Source organism: Sminthopsis crassicaudata, chromosome 5 (genome assembly GCF_048593235.1).
Source record: "Sminthopsis crassicaudata isolate SCR6 chromosome 5, ASM4859323v1, whole genome shotgun sequence".
Classification (NCBI taxonomy): Eukaryota; Metazoa; Chordata; class Mammalia; order Dasyuromorphia; family Dasyuridae; genus Sminthopsis; species Sminthopsis crassicaudata.
Genome location: NC_133621.1, coordinates 135,323,209 through 135,348,496, shown reverse-complemented (window position 1 = coordinate 135,348,496; position 25,288 = coordinate 135,323,209). Strand labels below are relative to the sequence as shown.

The following is a 25,288-nucleotide window of genomic DNA, read 5'->3' as shown; positions in this document are numbered from 1 at the left end:
CAAGTTAAGAAGAAAAGGATGAAGGACAATTTGATGTGAAATCAAGAGAGTTAAGATCTAGTATGGGTTAAAGTACTCATATGGGCTAAGACAATACAAATATGAGTCCAATATAATAGCTCTAAGATCATAAATTATGCAATTTTGCTTGAAAATTGGTTTCCTCCTCTATAAAATGGTGTAATACATGTACCAACTACCTATATTGATGTTATGTAAAGTTTACACCTGAAAGCTAGAAATGTGGCTATAGTTGTGCCCAAAAATGTAATCTTTTTCCTACTATGCTTTAACTTTACATTAGCTTCCAAAAGACAACTCAGATTCACTTAAGATATAATTACCCTTAATCCACACGCATCTTTCACTGCTACTTTGTTCTTGAACACACATTGTAAGGACTATCAGACAATGATGGGCTGATGAGGAAAGCCTTAGGAAGAAGATGTGACTTGGTGAGAATCCAGTTTCTAGGTATGCGTTGCCTGAAAACAATCGAGTTACTTGTGGATATTCCTTACTATTGAGCCTGGTAAACCTAAGTCAGTTTATGTTAACCTATTGTCTAAGATATGAAAAATTAGGGTATGGAGAAAACAAAGGTTAAAGAATAGGAAGGAGTGACTTGGGGCTAGTCTTGCTATGCTACAGAAATACTATAACATAGCAAGGATTATATAAGGTGTTAGTCTTAATGAATAAGTGGGTCAACAAAACCTCTGGAAACTTCTTCAATATAGGCATTTTAATAACTGTTCACTTTATTTTTTGACTTTCAAAAATGAATGATTCATTAACATCATATTCCTATGCTGTGGAAAATATAATAGAGGAAATGGCAGTGTGTTTGGGGATAGGTCAGAAAGAAAACAAGGGGGAAGGAGGGAGAGAAGGAAGAAAGGAGAGGAAGAAGGATAAACAGACAGGGAATAGACAGGAGAGAGAAAAGGAGGAAGAAATATAAAAGAAATATCTGAGTACAAAAGCAGTAAAAAATTAAAAAAGAGGTGCTCAGGTAGCATTACAATGGCAGTTTCTACATATAAATTAAAATTGTCTTGGGAAAAAAAGTGCAAAAAGCACAACTCTTTCCTACATCCTTCTTTGTTTCTAATCATGGTGTGGATGTGATGTGACACTAGATTCTCAGAGGCTATACCAAAAAATGCAAGGTCCATCGCTCCTTTAAAAAAACAGCAATAGTGTTTTTCATCTGAGAAAATGCCCAAATCTCCTGTGATGAAGATGAACTGACAGAGATTACCAAGATAAAAAGAAGCTTCTACATTATTAGAGGGAACATTCACATCTACAATATCTTGGATCATTATTATTATTATTATTAATATTACTATTCAGCTTCTCATGATTTATTCTCTGGCTTTTAAATTCTCAGTTACTTTCAGAATGACCATAACAAATGAACTCTCTAAACAATGAGGGATCTCATTATAACTTTTTTCTAGTGCAAGCAATAAAGAACCAGTCAGGTATAAGGCAGTGCAAGGTTTTAGAACTGCTATTGTATTGTATTCCAGGGAATCATAAAAGTAACATCAACAACAATAATATCTCACATTTAAGATTTGCAAAATACTGTCTATATATTTGATCAATTAATCCTGATAACACTCTTTTGAGGTAAGTTATTTTATCACTGTCATTTTGAAGATGAGGATGCTGAAACTGACAAAAATGACTTGACTGAGAGCAAAAAAGTTATCAGTTTAAGACAGGATTTGAATTTGGCCATTCCTCACTTCAAATTCAAGACTCTATTTGCTATGATATCTATCTGATCCTACACTGTAATCATTTATGGTTGGTATATTAGTCCAAAAGGAAGACTTGGAGGGAGTAGTATAGACTGTACAATGACACACTGATAATGAGAGCTATATACCCAGATCCTCAGTACAAAATATAGTATGTTATCTCTTCCTTTTGAAATGTGGGTGTTGCCAGAAATTGAGAATTAGTAAATAAGGGACAATGACAGATCGCTGGGGGAAAAATTCTCTCATCTGGGAGAAGTAACATAGCTTAAATGAAAGAAAAGAACTTGACAGAAAAGAGAGAAAGAGGAAATGTATTTCAAGAATAGGGGCAAACCAAAGCAAGGTTCTTGTATTTAATAAGGCAAGGAAGACTATATTTGAGGAATAGAAGATTTGGTTTCTATTCTTAAACCTGAAGGAACATTAGCTGTGTTCTGATTGAAAAGGAAATTAAAAGAGATAGAATCTTCATTATGGGCTTTTCCATAGATGAGCATCATCAAAAGAAGAGACATTTTCTGAGTCTTCTTACAAATCAACAACAAAAAATTCATATGACAGAACAAAACAACATTTTGCCTGATCGTTTCCTTAAATATTATACTGTTGAAGGATTTAATTTGTGGTAGATTTTTATAGGAAATATTGGCATAGTAAATTAAACTCTAAACTAAAAGTAAAAGTAAACTTTAAATGTTCAGCTTATCCATTAGGTACTAAATTGTAATCCCAAATTGATTTCCCCTGGTGATCACAGTGCTTCTGAATTATTTGGAATGGATTTGGTTGTTATTCAGGAGGTTTTTTGAGGGGGAAAGGTGGGAAAGAGAAAGAAGACTATTTGTTCTTATTACTAATATGCTAAGGAAATGCAGTTATTGATTTTTTAAAAAGTTATTTGGAAAACATTCGTTTTTGAGGGATGGGAATGGGGATACGAATTGATATTTTTAGATCTTCTGATTGAGCTACTGAGTAGTTAAGCGGTGCAGTGGTTCTGGGCTTGTAGTCAAGAAAATTCATCTTCCAATGTTCAACTCTGGCCTCAGACACTTACTTGCTGTGTGATTAGGAACAAGTCTTAATTTTCCTCATCTGTAAAATGAGGTGGAGAAAGAAACAACAAACCATTCCCACACCTTTGCCAAGAAAACTCCAAATGATATCATAGAAATCAGACACAAATGAGTGAAATGGTTCTGTTCTTGGGTACAGCATTTCATACAAGGTAAGAAAAAAATTAAATATTATTTGAATAATTGAAACAAGGGATGAGGAAATAAAAGCTACTGAGGAACTGTAGAAATGAGAGCCCTGAGAAATCGGTTCACATGTGTAACTCAAGTACAATTCTGAAAATATTACTAATATTCAGTATATTATTTATTATGCAAGGTGTCCAAAAGACTTAGTTTAATTTTAAACTATGAATGTTTAAAATCACCTCTAAGATATTTAGGAAATCCTGAATAACAATTTCAGAAGAAGAAAAAATAGACTGACCTCAATAGCACAAAATTCAAGAATACTAGATACATATATAAATAACACAATAAAATATTGTTAATACAAACCTACTGTTAGCTAGAAAAAGGGTCCTCAGTGTTCAAAACAGAAATTGGACAACAGCAGGACTTAGCCAACAGAAGCAACCATGCAACAACAAATCTTAAAACCAGTAAGATTATGCCAACCTCTATCCATAGAAAATTTACATAATGTGATCATTGCAAACAGTGCATCTTTGACATTTCCAGATACAGTAATCATCTTGATCTACAGACAGTAATCATTTTGACCTTTGTAGCAGTGAATCCTTATTAAGAACAGCATCAATGACAGGGAACCTTTAAAGTAAGGTTTAAAAAATAAATCTAGCAAATAACAAAGTACTAAATTGCACTCCTGGTCTATGAATGAGATTTCTGAAAAGATAAAGAGTGAAGATGGCCCAAATAAGAGCAAAGTAAATAACAAAAAGTTATAAAAGCCCTACATTATACCTTTCCATTTTGAAGAACTAATATTATGCATGTTTGACTTTCAAAGCTAACTGCTATAATCATTCAAATATTTGAGCTTATTCGGGGATAAGAATTTATTCTTTTGTTGTATTATATAAAAAAGCATTCTGAACTAAAATATGAAAAATTAAAACTTCATACAAAACAGTTATTAATCACTTCAACTGAACAGAATGAATCAATCTAAACAAGGACAAAATACTATTTTTTGATTATGCCATAAAGAATACTCTTCCTAATGTAAGCTGCTGAATAACCATAATGAACAGTCCTAGTTTTGTACAATGAGGAATTTAGAGTAATTAATATTTGGTTTTATGGGAGCGAGATACACAATGCACCCAATAATAATTCATTCAGCAAATAGCTGGAATGCACACACATATACATATACATACATATGCACGCACACACACATATTTGGAAATCTCAAATATGTGGAAAACAAATGCTGAAAGATGTACACAAAAATAACTCAGAAATGATTTTTCCTAGTTATAAATCTGGGTTTTATATATTGTCTTCAAGTAGCTAACTGAATGCAGAAAAAACATGAAGTATTTATCTAAGACAAGACTTTTGGAACACCTTCAATATAGGTATCCCTACTAATTATATACAAAACCTATCCAAGGTAATGAGGGCATCTGAATGAGATTCCATCAGCTAGGGAAGAAGCTTGTTAAGAACTATATTGAAATATTCAACATGCATTTCTTAATTTAGTTTCTTCACCATTCCTTTAAACAATTAAATCAAAAGTTCAGTTTCCATCCCTATGATGATCCCATATCCTTGCCTTCCTCACACTTATCTTCTGTAATAGGCATTGTTAAAGTGCCAGCAGACCAAAAGCTAGCTTCAAAATTAAATATCAATCTTCCTGTCCCTTTAAAACACTGGTAATTAGGGGAAGAATAATCCAGCTAGTTTTTAATTCTAAAATATTTCAACCCATAAGAGAAGAGTTTCTTAGTGCTCTGGGGAACAAAAAGTTAGTCATCTGACTACCACTTCTTTATGAGTATTCTAATTTCCTCAATCCTGAATTTCTAGCCTATACAAAAGCTAAAATCCAAGTAAAATCAAATAAACAGGCTCTCTAAATGTGACAGAAAGGTATCTTATTTTTCATTTTTAGTTGTGTTCTCCTGAATATGAAAAACTTGAGATCCTTGTTCTTTAAGAATTCAGTCCATCCTGATATCTATTTTTCATTTAAAAATCACTATCCTCTTTAATGATATTACTACTACCCTTGAAGCAATTAATTTATTTGTGAGTGAGATCTGTGACTTAAATCAGGCATAAACTGCAAAACCAGGTTAATTCTTCAACAACATGTATTTTGATTTTCATGCAAATGACTGAACAGAGGCAGAAAGAGAAAAGCAATATTCCCTGTAAGGAGAAGACTGGAGGGAGGGTCATTGTGGGTCAGTGATATACAACTACCCCAAATGAAATCTATGCCAAGTTCGTCTAGACAAAGCAGGAAATGCTCTGTAGAGAGGAGCTGATATTGCCAAGTTCACAGAAGAATCCCTAAACACCCTCTTCATCTATTTATGTTCTCAAATAGAAATGTGTTCTAAACATCTCTGATGAGTTTTCTCTCCCCTTCCCCAACTTATTATTATTATTATTATTATTTTGCTTTTTTTGGAAGAAAAACAACAGAATTTCCTATTAGTCCTCTAAGACAATGCAATAAAATCAGCTTCCTGCCAAATATGCTTAACTTTCCAAACAACAATAAATATCCCTAAGTTATATAAAACATACAGGCTGAATTTGTGGGACCACACTACAATAAGTTGTAAATGATGTATGAAAAGAGAAATTCTTGCACAGTGCACAGAGAATTAAAAGGCAGTCCCTTTGCTGTCTCAACTCTGCTTTGTGCTATGTAACATACAATTGAATATTGATATTTCCACAGATTTAGGATGAATGAACAATCCTCCAATTGCCAGTACATCCTTTTGCTGAGAATTTTCTTCAAGCAGCTATTTGAATGCAGAAAAGACATACAATATCGATCTAAAACTATAATTGGAAACATCTTAAAATATTCACTATGTTTATGCTATTACCTAAAATGAAAAATTGTATATGCTAGGATTGGGGGGAAGAGGAATTGACTTAGATCAATATAAAGTTTTATAACATACAGACAAACAAGTCTTGAACTATTAGAAGGTCTAATGCAATATAGATTTTTCAAGGCAAAGGGGTTAATGTTTAATTCCTCATTTTCTTAGCAAAGATATTAGAATGGTAGGACATTACTTCTCCAGTTCATTTTACAAATGAGTAACTGATGTAAACAGGGTTAACCAACTAGCCCAGGGTCACATAACTAGTAGGTTTCTGAGGCCAGATCCAAACTCATGGAGATGACTCTTTTTTGATCCCAAGCCCCAGTGCTCTACCTACTGTATCACTTGTGTTCCTAGAACTTCTTATTTAGTATATCAGTAAACAATGAGGATAAAAAAAGAAAAGGAACATAATTTCTACCCTCAAGGAACTCACATTTTTTCAGGGGAGATCAAATTTACTTACAGGGCATTCCAAAAACTTTAATAGTTTAACATTGAACTAAGATTTTTGAGTATATACATATGTATGTATGTATATAATTCCTGTATACAGAATACATCCAAGGGAATGAGGGAATGAGCATCTGGGAGCCGGGAAAGAATATTAAGGACCATGATGAAATATCCATAACAGCATTATTGGGTCACAAAAAATTGAAAACAAGTGATTTTCCACTGACTGCTGAATAGCTGAATAAAATGGCATGTGAATATGGCATAATATTATGACCAAAAAAAGTGGAAGATTTTTATGAACTAACAGAACCAAAACATCAAGATATTCAATGACTACAATAATGTAAATGAATACAATACTGAAGAGCAAATGAATTCTGATTGGTTATGACCAATCTTGGTCCAAGAAAACAGATAGTGAAATATACTTTTCTCCCCAATGGCAAGTTAGAAAATTACATATGAAGGTAATGTAAGTTTACACTGAGATATGGCTGGGAAATAAAAAATAAATGATGTTGAGAAATTTAAGTGTTTTATATGGGAAATAGCAATTTCCTGAGTGCCAGCCCTAGAGATATCAGAATGACCATTATCTCACTGACTGCTCTAGACCTAATTAAGCAAACTGTGTCATTAGGGAAGTAGAAGGAAAATGGCTTATTCATGGCAGAAATAACCATCCATTAGGACATAATATTTTTTAATGCAATGACGTACAGAATTCATGAATGAGTGAAAAAGCATTTATTTATTATGTTCTCAAGGACCTATCAACTCTAGTGTACTCTGGGTAGATAATGGAAGATCCAAAGTCAATTAGAAAGTAAAACATCAGAGGATTAGTAGGATTATATTGACTGAAGAAGTAGGGTTAAGGAAATGAAATTTTAGGAAATGTAAATATAATAAAAAAAATAAACATTTTTAAGAGAAAAGCTTAAATGTAGAATAGGATTAAAAAATGAATTTTAAGTTGTGTTTAATTCTTCATCTATTTTTCCAGAAGCAATATCTAGTTGCTATTCTCTAAAATAAAACCAATGCCAACAACATAACATGCATGAGCTGCCTTACACTAAGCAATCAATGTTCATGCCACAGGAGGAAAAGAACTCAGTTAACTGGGTTGTTTTCAATTTCACTGAATTTGAGACAATCACAATACGTATTAAAAAGCATGCCAATCCTAGAAAATTTCTGGACTGAACATTTTAATGGCTTTTTATTGGTGGAATTGAGGAAATAATAAGTGTATTCTGTTAAACAATGAAATACACCACTGAATTATATTCTTCAGGCAAATTTGTGATTTTAATTAATGAAGTCTTAGCATACAAAAGTAAAGATAGGTAATGAAACTTCAAAGGATGACTTCAGCCAGTGAACCATGTTATTTTTACGTGACCACATTAGCCAGTTTGAAGTTGTGTTCAGTTGAACATTAAGGTGCATTATCACAACGGAGATAAGAATTAATATACCAATTTATTTTCACTCACCCTGAATTAAAGGCCAAACACATTCAAAATTTATAATGTCACAAAATAGAAGCATCAACAATCTTTTAAAACTGAAATAAAATGGAAATAAAATTGCTTTTATATACACATATACACACATGGTGGGGGTGGGGGGTGGGAGGCGGGGATGTTTGGATATTAAGCCATAAAGCCTGGAAACCAGAGGTACAATGGCAAATAGATGACTAAATAGCAGGAGAAAGGCTCAGTAATTGACCAGAAGCAAAATCTATGAAAAAATGCAAATAATTATAATCCCAGAGTGCTTAAATTATTATTTATATACAAATGTTCCGAGTATACACAATAAACAAAGTAAAATCAATTTCAAGTCAAAGAGATAAATTTGATAGCAGGTATCAAGACTTGGCAAAATGTGATACACAGAGATAGATAAATATATAAAAGATTCATTCACTTAAGGAAATCCATAAACCAGGGGAGAACATTTGGGTAAGGATCAACAAAGCAAAAAAGAAAAGTGGCCTTTGGTTTAGAGCTTAACCATAAGAAAGCAATGGACAAAGAGTCCCACAAACAGATCACAAAGCTGTCATGGAGGCATGATTATAGTAGTGTTGAGGGACTTTGATCCTAAGTCATATATTTACTAGCTATATAATTTTGGGCATGTAAGTGATATAATGGACAGAATCTGGAATCAGGAAGACCTAAATTCAAATCTTGCCTCATATATATATTAGCTGGGTCACCCTGTACAAGTCACTTTAACTCTGTTTGCCTCAGTTTCCTAATCCACAAAAGGATCTGAAAGAAGGAAATGGAAACTATTCCAGTATTTTTGCCAAGAAAACTCCAAATGAAATCACAAAAAAAAATGGACACCACCATCACTGAATAAATCATTTAAATTCTCTATGCCTCAGTTTCCTCACATATAAAATGAGGGAGTTGGATTTTAAGAACTCTTAAAATCTTTTCAGCCGATTATTCAAAAATCATTTGGAACTCTTTGTTGGCTATAAAAAGAGCAGATGCTAAGTTCTGTTCTTCTCTAGGTCAAATTTAAGGAAAAATTGAGGAAATGAACTAATTCTAAGTCAGATGATGAAATAAAGGATTACAGAAAACAAAGAAAGAAGCATCTTCCATCTTAATATTTCCAATGGATAAGGCAATAACAATAGCAACCTGAATTTGTATACGATTTTAAAACTTATTTACAAAGGAGAAAGACCCAGACATAAGCAAAATTTTGTGATGATAAATTTCAATTTCAAAGAAGTTAATTGATAAGCTTTTTTTAAGCACAGACATAATTCACATGATTCCATGACCTAAGATCCAATATGGAAAGTCAACCCAAGAAAGAGTCATCTCCTTGACTTGAAATTGAGTTTACTTTGTTCATTGAGTATAGAAAAGACCCATCTATACTCTTTACTGAGATAGAAAATAACAAGCTAGAAAAGTTGGTGAGGAAAAGGCTTGGTTAACCGTAAACCTCATTAAGAAAAACAAACAAATAAACCACTATGAATTACTATAACTCTGACCCATCCTGACTCCGAGATCAGGATCATAGATTTGCAGATGAAAGGGAACTTAGAGGCATCCTCATTTTGCATCAAAGAAATTGAGACTGAGAATAGTTAAGTGACTGGCCCAAAGGTAGTGAGGTCAAAATTGAATCCAAGCATTTTCATTTCTAAGCCTGGCCCTTTAACCATTTTACCAGAGATCTTTATGGTGATTCTATAGCTAAACTACAGAACATAATTCATCCATATATATATATATATAGTATCATATATTAAAATATATAAAGACATGTCCTTTATACATACTGTAAACTTTCTGAAAGCAGAGATAATGCCTTCTTTTTTTTGTTTTATATCCCTAGCAATTCACATAGTGCTTGACACACAGTAGGCACTTAATAAATGTTTATTTATTGATTTATATCTGTATATCTATATTTCTGTGCATATCCATATTTAAATCTCTATCTGGGACAGACATAGGTGAAAAAGGTCCTGTGGAACAAAGATTTGTATATACGTTTAGTGATTGATGAAATATAGAAAGAGGCCATGTGTTTCAAATCATAGAATTCAACTTATGGATTGAATTCAGGGAATTAGCTCAGGAGTATCTCCATTTAAAACTCTATTTTTCTTGATACCACCTTCTCCCCAATCAGTTTTAAGCTGATCTGCTTTAGTTAATATGTTACTAATTAAAATATTTCCCAAAGATTTTTGACTCCCAGGTTTCTTTCCCCAAAGCACAAAATCTATTTTTGCCAAGACAATTTATCTTATCAGTATACCTGTACAATTGGACCTTCAGTCAACCTTGAGGTCAAGCTGCTTCATAATCAATTAAAGAAGGCAGATTTTAAAAGAACACTAAGTAAGATTTTTGCTGACAGTAAGATATCTCAGAAAATATCTTAATCCCAAAATTGTAATAAATTGTAATAGGCATCTACCACAAGCCCCAAAGGTCCTACAGTTGGAGATTTTCTTCAGGCAGTCTCAATACTCATTTCTGAGCATTATTAAGAGCTTAAGTGTAGTGAGAAACGCAGAGACAGAGCATGCACCATAAAGTTCCCCCAGGTAATTCTGCAGATGAACTCTGCTCTGGCTGACCTGAAGTTTTTGGTGTAGGAAAAGATACAGCTAGATGAGAGAGAATTCCAATTGTTTTTCAAGTGGGAGGTAGGGATGGGGAGGGGGAGAAAAAAGACTCCAAAAGGGTGATAAATTTAAAATCAATTAGAAAATTATACAACTAATAAGGAAACTGAGTATACAAAATCACCATTGTCATCATCAATAATGACAAAAATTTAGTAAGGACCTATTACATACCAAACATTGTGTTCAATGTGGGGAATTAAAAAAAGGCAAATGCATGGTCTCTATATTCAGATTTTAGTGAGCAAGACAACACAAAGTACTATGAATATGTAAAATACAAATAATTAGAAAGTAATCCTACTGGTACTGGAAGGGCAGAAATTAGCAGGAAAGCCCTCTTTAAAAGGTAAGATTTAAGCCTTAAAGGAACCCATGGAATAGCTGATAACAATGATGAAGATAAAAACAAATATCTATATAGATCTTTAAGGGATGCAAAGCACTTTACAAATATTATCTTCTTCTTCTTTTTTTTTTTTTCTAGCAACACTGAGAGGTAGGTGCCCTGATTACCCCTGTTCTATAGATAAAGAAACTGAAGAATTAGAGGTTGACTGACTTGTTCAGGACCACACAGCTCTTAAATATCCTGGGTCATATTTGAATTAAAGTGTTTCTCTTTTCTGAAACTACCATCATTCTAGTGCAGACTCTCATTACCTCAGTAAACTGCTAATTGGTATTCCAGCTATAAATTACTAAAACAGCTAATCCTCCACAAGTGCACATCTGATAAGCTTACACCTTTAATAATCTTCAAAAGTCCCTAATCACTTCCAGTCCTAAATGTAAAATCATCTACTTGGCTTTCAAAGTCTTCAATGTTCTTCTTAGGTTGAAGTCTTGTTACATCTTATTCCTCCCCTCCCCTCCCCAGATAAACTTTGTAATTCCTGACTTTGGCCTCCTTACTGTACCTCACTCAAGGTATTGCATCTCCAAAACTGATGGTCCCCTCTGCCTGGAACTCGCTCCCACCACACTTCTGCCTCTTGGCTTTTCTGGCCACCTTCACGTTCCAGCTAAAATGCCACCTTCTACAAGAAGTCTTTGCTGACCTGTCTATAGTTTATATATATAGCCAATGCATGTTGCCTCTTCCCTAGGGAAGTCAGGGACTGGTTTTTGTCTTAAAAAAAAATTCTCAACTAAATGATTTATTTAATTTGGGGAATTTTGTCTATTTAATTACAATGATGTTAAAGTCAGTGTCAATGTGAATTTTTTCATGAAGGCTTCTATAATTCCCCCACTAATAATAACCTTTCCCCCTTAGACCTCATGTAGTCCTTCCTTTGGAGTGCTCATATATTTAGCAAATGCTATGTTGTATTATATTTATGTAAATATAATATATTACATTTATGTGTATGTCTCTTATTCCCCTGTTAGAAGCTAAGCTTTGTAAAGCATACATCATGTCTCATTAAAATTCAGTAGCTCTCCCAGCACAGTGCTTTCAGTGAAGGAGATGCTTAAATAAATGTTAGCTGAATTTTAGTTGAATTCAATTGAAATGCTAAGTGTTAAAAAGGGATAAATTCTTTAATTATGCAAATTAAGGTAATTCATCATAGTTTTATTAATTCTTGTTTATTATCATTTGTTATTATTCAAATTTCAGGCCAAATCACATTTTTGTGAATCAAAGGCAGATTACATAGAACAGATATATCACACGTGCTGCCATAGGCTTCATTTGGTTTACAATTTTCCCCACTGCATTTGCAACTAGTTTCAATGAGGAACACCTAGATGACAGAGTTGACAGAGTGGATAGAGCACCAGTCCTGAAGTCAGGAGGATTTGAGTTCAAATTTGACCTCAGATACTTAATAGGTTCTAGTTGTGTGACCCTGGACAAGTCACTTAACCCCAATTTCCTCAGCAAAAATAAATAAATAAATAAAGATAAAGGTTTCAATGGTATTTTCTTTTTCCAATTACACATATATTTCTCAATATTAATTTTTGTAAGATTTTGATTTCCGAAAATTTTTTCACCTTTCCTTTTCTCTGCCCTGCCCAAGACAATCTGATAGATTATATATGTACAATCATTGTAATCATATTTCCATGTTAGTCATGTTGTGAAAGAAAAAATAAAATAAAATAAAAAAATAAAATTAAAAAAAATGACAAAGACAAACAAACAAACAAAAATAGTCTGTTTAATCAATTTTCCTCATAAAATGAGCAGGTTGACTCAGTGGCCTTTAAAATTTTTTCCAGTTCTAAATCTATGAATCTGTGAAATTTTATAATACTAAAACTCTGCATAACAAAAGATTTCCAAGTCCCTGACTATATAACCCATTTATTTCAACCATTATTAATACTGTGGCATTTTCCATAAGATAAATATAATTTATACATTCCTCTGGAGTTAATTGTAATAGACTGGCCTGTACTATTTGACCTTGTTTTCCTTATTCATGTTTTAGTTTCAAAACCCATGTGACATCTACTAAGTCTTCCATAACTGTCTTGCCTTTAGTGAACATTTCCAACTTCTAAATTCTAATAGCTAGTTTAAAACTCTTCTAATGCTTGAACACTTCCTTGGATAGTTAACTCTTCTCATGCTGTCTTAAACTTTTCAAGAATGAAGTTGTTGTTTTACTTTTAATTTGTATGTTTGTATGTCTTATTTTTACTGAAAGTTTCTTAAGGCAGAGATCACATAACCCCTTTTTCATTATTTCCCTTGCTGCCTTGGACAGACATAGGTGGTCAAGAAGTATTAGTTGACTGTTTGAAACACAGTTTCCAAATGCTTGTAAAACTATATTTGGGAGATATTGGGTCTTAAAAGCAAATAAGTCCAATTAGAATAGGTCAAATTTTATTATGTTTAAAGAAATGTCTAAGTTCTTCCTATGTAGACTATAAAAATGGTTTTATGGAAATTTTAATTTTAGCTGAGATGATTTGGCATGGGAATGAGTGAAAACATATAAATCAATGAAGTCTGACATTATATATGTATTTTTACCTGTTTTTACAAAGAAAGAAGTAGGGAGATTCTTATATCTCTTTTTTTTGGAACCAAATTTGTTCATTATAATAATCATTTATTTAGCCTTCAGTTTGTATTTAGAGAAAGTTTGGCAAAACTTTCTCTAAATACAAACTGAAGACTGAATAATTATATAATGAATTAGTTGTGTCTTTTTTTAGGAGTGAATGGGATCTTAAATCACAGCACGAGTGATTTACTTTGACATTACAGATATTTAAAATACCCAGGTTTTTGTTTGTTTATTTCTTTACTGGCACCTGGTACTATTAGCCCAGATTTTCCCTAATCTGCATCTCTAAATTTTATCTTTTGAATTCAAGTTCAAGAGAAAATATTAGGCAATGCAGCATTACAGAATGGATGGAGCTCTCATATTCTTTTCCCCCTCTCTCTCTTTCTTTCTGTATAAGTTTTAGTAGGAACTGTATTCAAGTCTTGCCTATTTATTATCTGTTAAATCAAGTGGTGGGGAGTCAGAGAGTAGAAGGTGGGAGGAAAGAAGCTAAGGGTCATTTCTCAAAAGGATTCACCTGTATCCAAATAGTTTGTAATTAGCAACAACAATAATAATAATCATAATTATAATAATCAAGTCAGGGACCAGAGCTATAATTGCAAAAGGAACTCCACAGTAGGTACACTCCTTTTACCAATATAGCTCACATCCTTTGTGATAGTCTAAGAAAATTGCCTAGAATTCAGACAGGTCAATGATAGCATCAGGCAGGCCTCTCTTTTAATAATAAAACTTGCCAGACTGGAGGATACACCTCACTAGCTTACTAACTTTGGCATAGATGGAAAGTAGATTGAACCTTCGGGCTCTAGGGCATCATAGGTCTAGAATTGTAAAGAATCTCAAAGAATGATTTAAAAATCTTAGATGATCTCTGGAATACTTTTCTGTTTCATAAGTCAATGAATATGTTCAGAGATCAATTAATTTCAATAAATATAACATATTTGTATTAAGTCAAAGTGCTTAAACTAGAGACTAATAATAAAACTTGCAGTTTTTAAAAACAGATCTTGTGTAAAAAAAATTAGGCAACTTTTTAATATTGGTGCCTATTTTTTTGCTCGGTAAGGAGAAAATTTATTTTCCCTGGAGAGAAGCAAAAAAAGCAAATTAATAGCAGGGAGTTCTACTGTATGTGAATTAAAATGAAAGGTATCCAATGTGACTATTATTATGTTACAAAAGCAAACTCAATTAGGCACACACAATGTGAAGTACCAGTAAAAATGAAAATGGTTAAAGAATTGCCAAGAATAATTTGAGAGACACTTTTTTGTTCTTTTTAAAATTAGATACAGATAATCTAATTTTTTAATCCATCTTTTTATGGAAGTGGGAAGATAGGGATTCTATACTCAAATGTCCATGCCCTAATGTGTTATTGCAACTTCTAAACCGTATGCCAAGGTGACTCTGAGACTCTTAGGTCTTTTCTAATGGAGCAAAAGTTCTGTGAGATTATTGAGCTGAAGAGACTTCAAGTACAAGTTAGTATATGGATATCTATTGTCTGAGATTTAGTCTATCTATGACCAGAGAAATTTTGAATCAGAAACTTCATTAATAGGTAATAAATTTTATTTATCTACATCATGAAAATTGACTGGTAAGGCAAGTGTAGGAGTAGGGAGGGTCATCTGAATCACTAAAAGGAGACCCTACATTGAGGTTATTAAAAGTCCTTGAAATATTAAAGTCAACCATGATGGTCAGCTTTCCATCACAGGCTTATTAATTGAGTCCTTTTTTTTTTTTTTGTCCTTTCTTTCATTGTCTGATTTAAGCAAATTTGTTATTCACTGGTGTTTCCATGAATTGATGAATAAGATAAAATCAAAAAAATTGAATTTTCTCAAATTAACTGTGATAAGAAGTAGGGCAAAAAGTTTTCCTTTTGAGATGAGATTAAAATTATTGGTTAAAAAAAGGCTTGGGAATCTGTGTAATATAATATTGCCAAACATTTATTAAGTAACTAATGTATGCAAGTAATTATATTAGGACACCGAATTTACAAAGTTATCTCTGACAAAAATCTTGCTCTCCAGAAGTTTAAAATCTAAATAAGGAGGAAAACACATGTAAAAATGAAATAATTATGAAACAGAAGAGAGTGCAATAATTAATATTTATACAATCTTTTAAAAATATAAGCTCAAGAAAAATGCTAGAGAAATCTCAGCATAGAATGCCTTCACTTAGGAAGGGATAAAACCTGTGTGTGTTTGTGTTTGTCTGTGTGCAATGGATTTCTAGAAAAGATGGTACAAGTACTTTTTATGAATGTGAATTCAATAAAATTTATATTGACATTTAAAATTTTTTTTATTTTCAATTGTAAAGTGTCTCTCTTTTTCCTCTGACTCTTTTACTCATACAGCAGTTTTTAATATAAAAGAAATTTCCTGTATAGAAACAGGGTCCAGGATTGCGGAAGAAGGGAACATTCTATTAAGAAAGATAACATACTAGAAGTAGCATGGAAACTAAAAAGTAGTGAGAAATGAAACAAGGCTAAGTCTTACTATTAGGAAATTACCTGTGCAATATTTTTTTAGACATGAATCCTTACTACCTCCATTCCCTCCATTTCTTCCACTTCTATCTGAATTCTAAAAAACTCTGGGAGAGAATTCCTATTATTCATAGTCATATCTGAATCTTCATGATCCCATTTAGTGTTTGGCAGAAATATTAGAAGATTTGCCATTTCCTTCTCCAGTTCATTTTACAAATGAGGAAACTGAGGTAAATAGGGTTAAGTGACTTGCCCAGAGTCTCAGGTAGTATATGTCTAAACTCAGGTAATCCTGTCCATGCTCAGTTCTCTTTCTACTGTACCATCTGGTGGAATGGAAAGAATACTTCTGGAATCTGAGGACATAGATTTAAATTCAGAATCTGAGCTCCTTGAGGGTAAGTGGATATTTCCTTTTTTTTCCCCCTTAATTTTGCATGCCACACACCCAACAGACCCCAAATAAATGTTTGTTTGTTGAATTGAATTAACCTAATTAAAAAGTTCTTCAAGAGAGATTACCCTGGATACTTCTTAAAAGCAAGTATTTTGCATAATAGGAAACAAACTAAAGATTAATTTCATTTTTCCTACCCTTTCCTACCTTGAAGTTAATTATGAAATATCTCAAAAAAAGGTCATATTTCATATGCACAGCTGAATTAAGATTTTGCTCTTTTTTAGTACCTTGCAAATTAACTCCTCAAGCTCTTTGATATTTTAGCAGGTTAACATATAAGCAAAAATATACTTCTTTTTCTTTAGAAAAGAGGAAAGCAGATTTTTTTTCACACATCACAAGCTTTTAACACAGCAACTGTTAAATTGAAGATTAAGTCAGTTTTTCTTTAACTTCAATTTCTATTTTTTGATAAAATTGGTTCTTTAAAGGGAAAAAGGATACCTCTTTCCAAGTCAACAATAAAAAAATTATTTTGTAGCAATTGGAAATGACGCTTTTTGGTCATAAAATAAAAATAACAAAACTAGAATTAGTAGTGAAAGCAATACCCAAACTAGCAACAAAGACTCTAAATTACAAGAATGTAAAAAGTTTTGTTAAAGTGTAAAAAGTTTTGTTAAAGTATCATCCATCCAAGATTTAAAATACAACTTATTTAAAAGCCCTATATTACAAAAGAAATGTTTCCAATTATTTTGCATGCAGTGTTAAATTAATTTTTACTCAATACAAGATAAATATAATACAAGATTTCAAAAAAATATAAATTTGGAACTATATACACAAACACGCACATATCCACATATATGTCCCAATTCTTTTATAAAGAACAAGATACCACCAAGTTATTCAGTCCTCTATAAATGAACTATACAAAACCATTTTTATCAAACTACAGTTATCAATAACATATTTAAGTCTGAAAATCTATCATTAAAACACATTTACCATTACAGTATTAAAAATTTAAAAAAAAAAAGTTTTCTGAGGATGGCAGATAGGTTACCTGATTGGCCGATTCTCTTTGCTATCAAAAAGTGAGAAGATGACTTCTAGCTCTTCACCCAAGTTGGAGCACATCAAACTCTTCATCTGTACAAAGAGGTGGTGGCTGCTTGCCTGTACAGGAGTGTCTTTCTTCCTGTGTCGGTGCTCCATCTGAATAACACCCACCCAAAGAAAAAGTAGGATCAGGACAGGTCAAGCAAAGTAAAATGTCCCATCAGATCAAAGAGGAGGCACAGAACATGAGGTAGTTACAATTTCCCAATATAACATAAAACCTGTAACCACAAATGACTGATCTAGTTGGAAGAGAATATTCAAATTTCAATGCCCAAATTGGTTTAATGAAAAACCAAGAATTCTTACTTACATATCAAAATTAGGAATAATATAGTTCACTAAAAAATTTGATTAACTATTAGCCAATACTTCCAATCATATATTTCATGTGCCATTATTGGAAAGAGCTCAGACAAAAAGTCACAGGAACTGAGTTCACATCCCAATTTAGTACTTGAGAGATGTTAGGAAAATCACTTGCCCTTTCTAGATGTCAGTTTCCCATCTGTTAAATAAAATGGCTGGATTAAGATGATTCTTAAGAAAGCTCCCAGCTCTTGATTTGAGTTTCAGGATTTATTATAATTAGTTTGCTTTCGGGAAAAAAAATAACTATGTAACTTTTAGAATAATGAAAGAAAAATAACAGAATTCTTTAAATCTCTATGATCATTCCAATGATTGTAATTTGGAAGCATATTCTGTAAAGTAACTATACACCAAAAAAAAAAAAAAATTAAATTGTAGGTACTAGAAAACTAGAAAAGCATGGTGTTTCTCTGAGATGTCCTGTGGCAAATGAATGTGCAGTTATTGAATTTACTTAACATTTAGTTTTGTATCTATCTCATCTCTTGCTGGACCTTAAGCTCAAAACTAGATGAAAAGGCAGAATTGATGATATCTGGCTTATCTAAACTCTGTATCTTCACACACAGCTTTCTCAGAGCTCTGTATGCAGCAGGTGCTTAATAAGTATTTGTTGAATACATAAGACAATCACCACATTAAAATGCAGATTGTCCTAAATTATACCTCCCACTTCCATCCACCAACATAACCCACAATACAAAAGAGGGAGAGAATAGAAACCAACATTATAATGTTAATAACCTCATGGGAGAAGAAATCATCCGTGACACTAAGAAACAAAAAGAGAATGCAAAATCTTACTCCACTTGGAAAAATAATAATAGCTAATACTTATATTGCTCTTTAAGTTCTAAAGCATGTTCCATATAGTGTCACATTTGACATTCACAACAACCTTGTCAGACAGTTGCTGTTATTTTCTCCATTTTACAAATGAGAAAAGGAAGAGTGAGGGAAGTGAAGCTACTTGCCAAAGTTCCTACAATTAGTAAGTGTCTGAGGTCATATTCAAACTCAGTTCTTCCTGAGATTTCAAAAGGGGAAAGATTTTATTATTAAAGCTTTTTATTTTCAAAATAATATATGCATGGATAATTTTTCAACTTTGTGTTCCAAATTTTCCCCTCTTTTCTCCTACCCTCTTCCCCAGATGGCAACTAATCCAATATAGATTATGCATGTTAAAATATATGTTAGTTCCAATATATGTAAATATATTTGTACAATTATTAATTATTGCACAAGGAAGATCAGATAAAAAAGGAAATAAAATGAATAAAACAAAATTCAAATGAACAACAACAAAAACAATGAAAATATTATGTTATGATCCATATTCAGTTCAAAAGGAAAAGTTTTGACCAACCTGGGATGGCAATCCTTAAACAATAGTCCAGTATTTATATTCTCTATTAGTAGACACTTATTTCTTTTTTTTTTCCCCCCCTGAGGCTGGGGTTAAGTGACTTGCCCAGGGTCACACAGCTAGGAGGAAGTGTTAAGTGTCTGAGACCAGATTTGAACTTGGGTCCTCCTGAATTCAGGGCTGGTGCTCTATCCACTGCGCCACCTAGCTGCCCCTGTGGACACTTATTTAAGGTTAGTTAGCTAATTCTATAATCCCAGTTCTATGTAAGATGTTATATAATTTGTAAGTCTAATTTAATTACAGATATATTTCAAACATGTAATCTAAATATATAAATGTAATCATCATTATCATCATTATAAATTGATTTTTACTTTAGAACAATAACCAAAAAAAATACCTAAGATGAGTATTTGCTACAAAAATTTTGGAAAAACCACCTTTTTATTGGATCTACTTGAAATACAAAACTTATGGGGGAGTCTGGCTTTGAATCCCAGCTCCCACCCTTCCAAGCTAATTGACCCTGGAGTGAATCTAAAGAGCGCTTGTCTCATCTGTAAAATGGGGGCGTCCCCAGCTTGCATAGCGTTTCTCACAGGGTTGATCTGAGGAAATCACTTTGTAAACCTTACAGTAAGAATGTAACTGGTTAGCATGTAAGCTTCTCAGGAAAAGAGGTTGTTTCATTCTTTGTCCTTGTATCCCAGCATGTAGCACAGTGCCTGGCACCTAATAAATGCTTCCCGTACAGTTACAATATTAAAAAAAAAAAAAAAAAAAAAAAAAAGAAAGAAAGAAATACAAAACTTATAAAAAGTTGAACCAACTAGATAAATTCATAATCATATTAAATTTGATCAGTGCAAAGAACTTCTTCCTGAGAAGAAAACAAGGGGAAAGTTGTTAATCCTTCAACAAATTGGACATGGCAGGAGCTCTGCTTATTTCCAGTTACCTTTTTACAAGAGCATCTGGATAGCAAAATCTTCACCTATATTCTGAAACTCTCCTTCCCCCCCCCCCCAGCTCCACACCAATATGATTCTATTTTTATGAACTGCCATATGCTTTTGAAGCAGAAATAAAAACTAAGGAACTTGTTTTCTTCCACTCAATCCTATAAATCCCCACTATCTTGCCCCAAAAGTTCTAATTGTGACTCGATGAAGGAAATTTGTGACATTTTGTTTGAAGCCTGTGCTCCCAAAGTAAAAACTGCAGATGACTAATCTGAAGATAAAGAGGAAATACCAAAGCAAATTTGAATCTAGTCAGATTGTGACTTTTAAATTTTTAACATAATCTGTGTTTCCATTCCTGTATATATAGGTTCCAAAGAAGGAACCATACCTATTCTCCAATTCATATTTAAATGAACTGTTTCAGGTCCTGACAGATTAAGTGCCTTGCCCAGAGTCTAGAAGCCACAGAGTGTAAGAGACTGACCAGAAGGCAGGCTTCTCTAGCCATACTAGTATATTGCCTCAGGTCATCTCTTTGAAATTAGTCACTGAAGGGAGCAGCTTAAACATTTTTTAAAAAAGACAACTTTACAATAATAATGATTCTGATTCCATTTTGTAATTGATTCTATTCTCTATCGCCTGCAATATGTTGTAAAATTGTCTAAGTCATGTTTCTCTGTCTTGGTATTAAATTCAGAAGTTGAGCTTTCCTCTCTGAGCTGAACTGTCTCATAAATCACCTTAATTCTAAGGAATATATTGTCTCCACACATCTTACTGCCCATGTACAATTAAGGGAAATCTGTTAGCTTCCTAACAAGCCTTGCAAGATGCAGGTGAATGCCAGGAAGTCTGTTATCTCTGCAATGTTGGCTGTCCTTCAAGAAAGTCTGGACTGCTATTACTGTGACTCTTAACTAACTATGCAGGTAGATATCAAGAATGAGCTTTCCTTAACAATGAGAGGACAGGGAGGGCTATTGCTAGCCCTGCATTTCTGACTTCTATCCAATCATATTATTTTTTATTATCTATGATGCTTCAGATTTTATAACCAATCATATTTTTTTTATGCTTCCTGTTCTTCATTTTGTTTTATAATTCCTGTTTTTCATTCTCTTGCCAATATTACATGAACGCAAATAAATCTTACCTCATGGTCTTTTGATTGAGGAGTTGAGAGACTCTATTTAACTTAAGACCCTAAGTTCAAATCTCAGCTTTGACCCTTACTTTACACCTTCACAAGTCATTTAACCTTAGCAGTAAAACAGAGATAATAACCCTTGGCTTAACTTCATCACAAAAAAATTTTGTGGAGAATTCTTTATAAAATGTTAAGTACAGAACAGGATAGCTAGGTGGTACAATGTATAGAAGGATGGACATGGATCAAGATTCTTTTTCCTGAGTGCAAATCTGGTCTTAGACACTGACAAATTATATGACAATAGGCAAGTTACTTAATCAATAAATCAAATAGGCTTGGAATTTTGTGATGTTTACTTTCATTTTCATTTCAATTACAACAATAGAAAGACAAAGACATTTTGCAAATGAGAATCCAATGCCTCTAATTATTATTACCTCTAGTCACAACCTCCATGAACCTATTTCCATATCTATAAAAGTAGGGGTTTGGGTCAGATGGCCTCAGAGTCTCTGCTATCCTTGATCTTATGCATGCTAACTTGGGAACCATATAACAAACAGACTAAACGGGAACATTATCTATTTCCACTCCACTTTAGCTATGACCTTCCCTTAAAACAACCAAAAATTCTGAAGATTCCTTAGGTGGATTCAATTCTTCTTATAATGAACTCATTGTTAAACCTGAATTACTCCGTCTATCCTCCAAAGATTGCAGGCATGTTGCCAAAATTATCCCCTTGCAACATAAAAATAATCCATTTTGATACTCTGCAGGCAGAAATAGTGAGAATATTTAAACTGGGAAAAAAGAGACCACGGGAAGAATTGCTTTTTAGCTACTCAAGAGATTTGTATTTGGACTTTTGGCAGCAAGGAAAGCTTTCCAAGGAGACATATGTTAACACTATGAGGTCTAACACATTTTGTTGCTCAGATAAACAAAATTAGGTGAAAATGAATTGCTAAATATGGTGTCCAAAGCCTAAAGTCAGATGATTCACCTGGTGTTTTAACCTGGATTTCTAAAGAGGTAGTGTAGAGAACTGTGTCTCAAATAAAAGATTGAGGAGTTGCTAATTGGAAAAGGGCAGGCCTCAGAGGCATAGTAACTAACAGAGAAACAGTCTAAAGGCTTAATGCCAGTATCTCACTGAAAATGTTACAGTAGTAGATTCTTCAGTAAGCCCCCATGCCTAGAAGATGGAAGTATTATACATGGCGCCTTCCAGTTCTATAGTCTAACCCTTTCTCCTAAAGAGAGAAATAAATTAGGGTCACAGTGGCCAGTGTCCTCACCCTACCATGTTATCTTATGAGGTACAACAGATCTCTAGAGCACCCATGTACCAATATGACATTTAAGTTTCAATCTCAGCTCAGACTAGCTTTAAATTTTCAAAAGTCATTTAGCCTCATCAGTAAGAAAGAGATAATAACCCTTAGCCTAACTTCATCACAAGGAAATTTTGCAAAAAGTTCTTTGTAAAAAGTAAGCTGGGGGTGCAGAGGATAGAGTGGTGAGCCTGGACACCCTTTTCCTGAATTCAAATCTGGTCTTGGACAGTGACAAACTATATGATGCTGGGCAAGTCATTTAATCCTATTGGTTAAGTTGGAAAACCAAAGAGTCAGACTCAACTGAAATAACTGAACAACAACCAAAAATACTAAACAAAAGTGAGTCATTTTCATTTTTTCAATAAAGGATCTGAATTGCAGTTTAAAGGAAAAGAAGACTCCTTATTAACAGTATAACTCTAGGCAAATCCTTTAATTATTTTTGGGGGGGGGGCGGAAGTGTGCTTAGTTTTCTCAACTATAAAATTAATTCCTTTATTCTTTCATGAAATTCAAAAAACATTAAGTACCCTCAACCATGGAATCTTTATTATTTTATTATCACCTACCTTTTTATTGAGATGCATTACTTCCAATGGAAAACAAGAATATACGGATATTAACTAATTGGACATCAAAAGCAATCAAATATGTAGGTTATATTAACTTCTGAGTACTCTTTCACTTCTAAGATATTTCAAAAAAGGGGAAATAGAGAGGGAAGGAAAGGACTTCAAAAAGAATAGAAGGGGATAGGGAGGAGAAAAAAGAATAGAGATAAAGGGAAAAGAGGGAGAATAGAAGAGAGATCAAGAGAAGATGGGAGGATGCTAGTACTCTCCCCTACATTCAGTTTGTCTATAATTCAGGGAAATAAGGGGAAGCAAGAGTGGAAAGAGGGATATGGAAGCAAAAAAAGAGGCCTACAACATCAACATTAAAAATATGCATTCTAATAAATCCCCTATGAACAAGAATTATTTATGGACTCTTATAATTGTATGTCCTTCTGTGCACAGAATAAACACTGAATAAATATGTTAGTTGCTCCTTTGCCTATGTCAACTCCCAATGGGTAAAACATACCCCCCTTCCACATCTCTGCATATTCCCTAAACTTTAAATTGATCTCTATTGTATTCCAGCACTCTTTTTTTTTGCCCTTATCAATCCTACCTTTTGTTTTTTTTCATATGCATGCAAATATATACATATGTGTGTATGCATATGTGTATATTATATGGCTTGTACATGTATACATGCATACATACACATGTGTATGTATTGATAACCCCCTTAAATTACATTCTTCAAGGTAGAGATTGTATGATTTTTCATTTTTGTATCTGTCCTGCTCGGCATTACACCTTGTATATAGCACATACTTAAGAGTTTAGTTGAATTTATAAAATTGACTGTAGGTCTGAGTTTAGATATGATATGACCAAAAAAGCATGTTAAGAATATTAAATACTGCATAAATAGATTTAGAGAAGGAAAAGTTAAGAGACAGGGAAACCAGTTAGGATGATATTGCAAAAATAAGGAAAGATGTGATAAGAATTGTAATAAGAGCTGGGATGATAATGGCAAAGAAAAGGAATAAATAAGAAAGAAAAGTTTTTTGGATGCTTATTTTTAAGAGGACTTGGTAATTTGGAAAAGTGCTTTGTATAAGAATGATAAAAAACAAACAAATATAAAAGAATGATGTCAACTTATCCTAGGATAAATGCAAAGAAATATGCAAAGGAAAAATAAAACTTGTTTTCAAACTTATTTTCCTGGCACATGTGAAATGTGGAAGACATATTAAAGTGTATCACATTATTCTGAGACAGCTGTAAAATTTAAATAAATTTTGGGCCACAATCACCTCAGTTCTCAACTTCTTCAAATTTATCTCCAAAGTAGATTTGCAACATTATGTGAACTCTATATACTCATTTAATTAGGGAAATATTAAGAATACCATGAAAACCATAAAATTAGCATTTAGAGAATAAGGAAGATAAACTGCTAAATACCTACCAATCTGTAGAGCTCCGTGATGCTAATATCCTCAGGGTCCACCATTGCATATTCCTTTCGAGGCACCAAATCTAATCCAAGTTGTCTAGAAAACAAGGGTTAGAAATTTATAAGAGCTACCTCTATGGAAGAGACTAAAAATGTATCTTTTCTCGTATAGTTTTAAACTCAGCTATATTCTCTGCCATGCTGACTACAGTCATTTTTATCCATGTGTTACTTTCAAAGTTTTTTTTACTGATTAAGAATCAGTAGCATGACAAGTCTTACTAGTAATTATTAGTAAATATAAAAATTAGACTTTGTCAATGAAGCATCACCATCACTGCGGATGCCACATTCTTTGGCCAAATAAATAGGGAAAGTAAAATGGTGGTGAAAATTTCTAGAAATCTTGATAATACAAAAAAGTG

General features: G+C 33.0%; 1 protein-coding gene across 3 annotated transcripts in view; it reads right to left on the bottom strand.

Annotated features, from left to right (window-relative positions):
- Window positions 1-25,288, bottom strand: part of DOCK4 (dedicator of cytokinesis 4) — a 498,642-nt gene that overhangs the window by 248,914 nt on the left and 224,440 nt on the right. For all 3 annotated transcript variants that reach the window (XM_074268282.1, XM_074268284.1, XM_074268283.1), the window contains exons 7-8: window positions 24,876-24,960; window positions 17,584-17,735 (exon numbers count right to left, since the gene is read on the bottom strand). In XM_074268282.1, coding sequence (XP_074124383.1) covers window positions 17,584-17,735; window positions 24,876-24,960 — 237 coding nt within the window. The remainder of the gene's footprint in view (window positions 1-17,583; window positions 17,736-24,875; window positions 24,961-25,288) is intronic.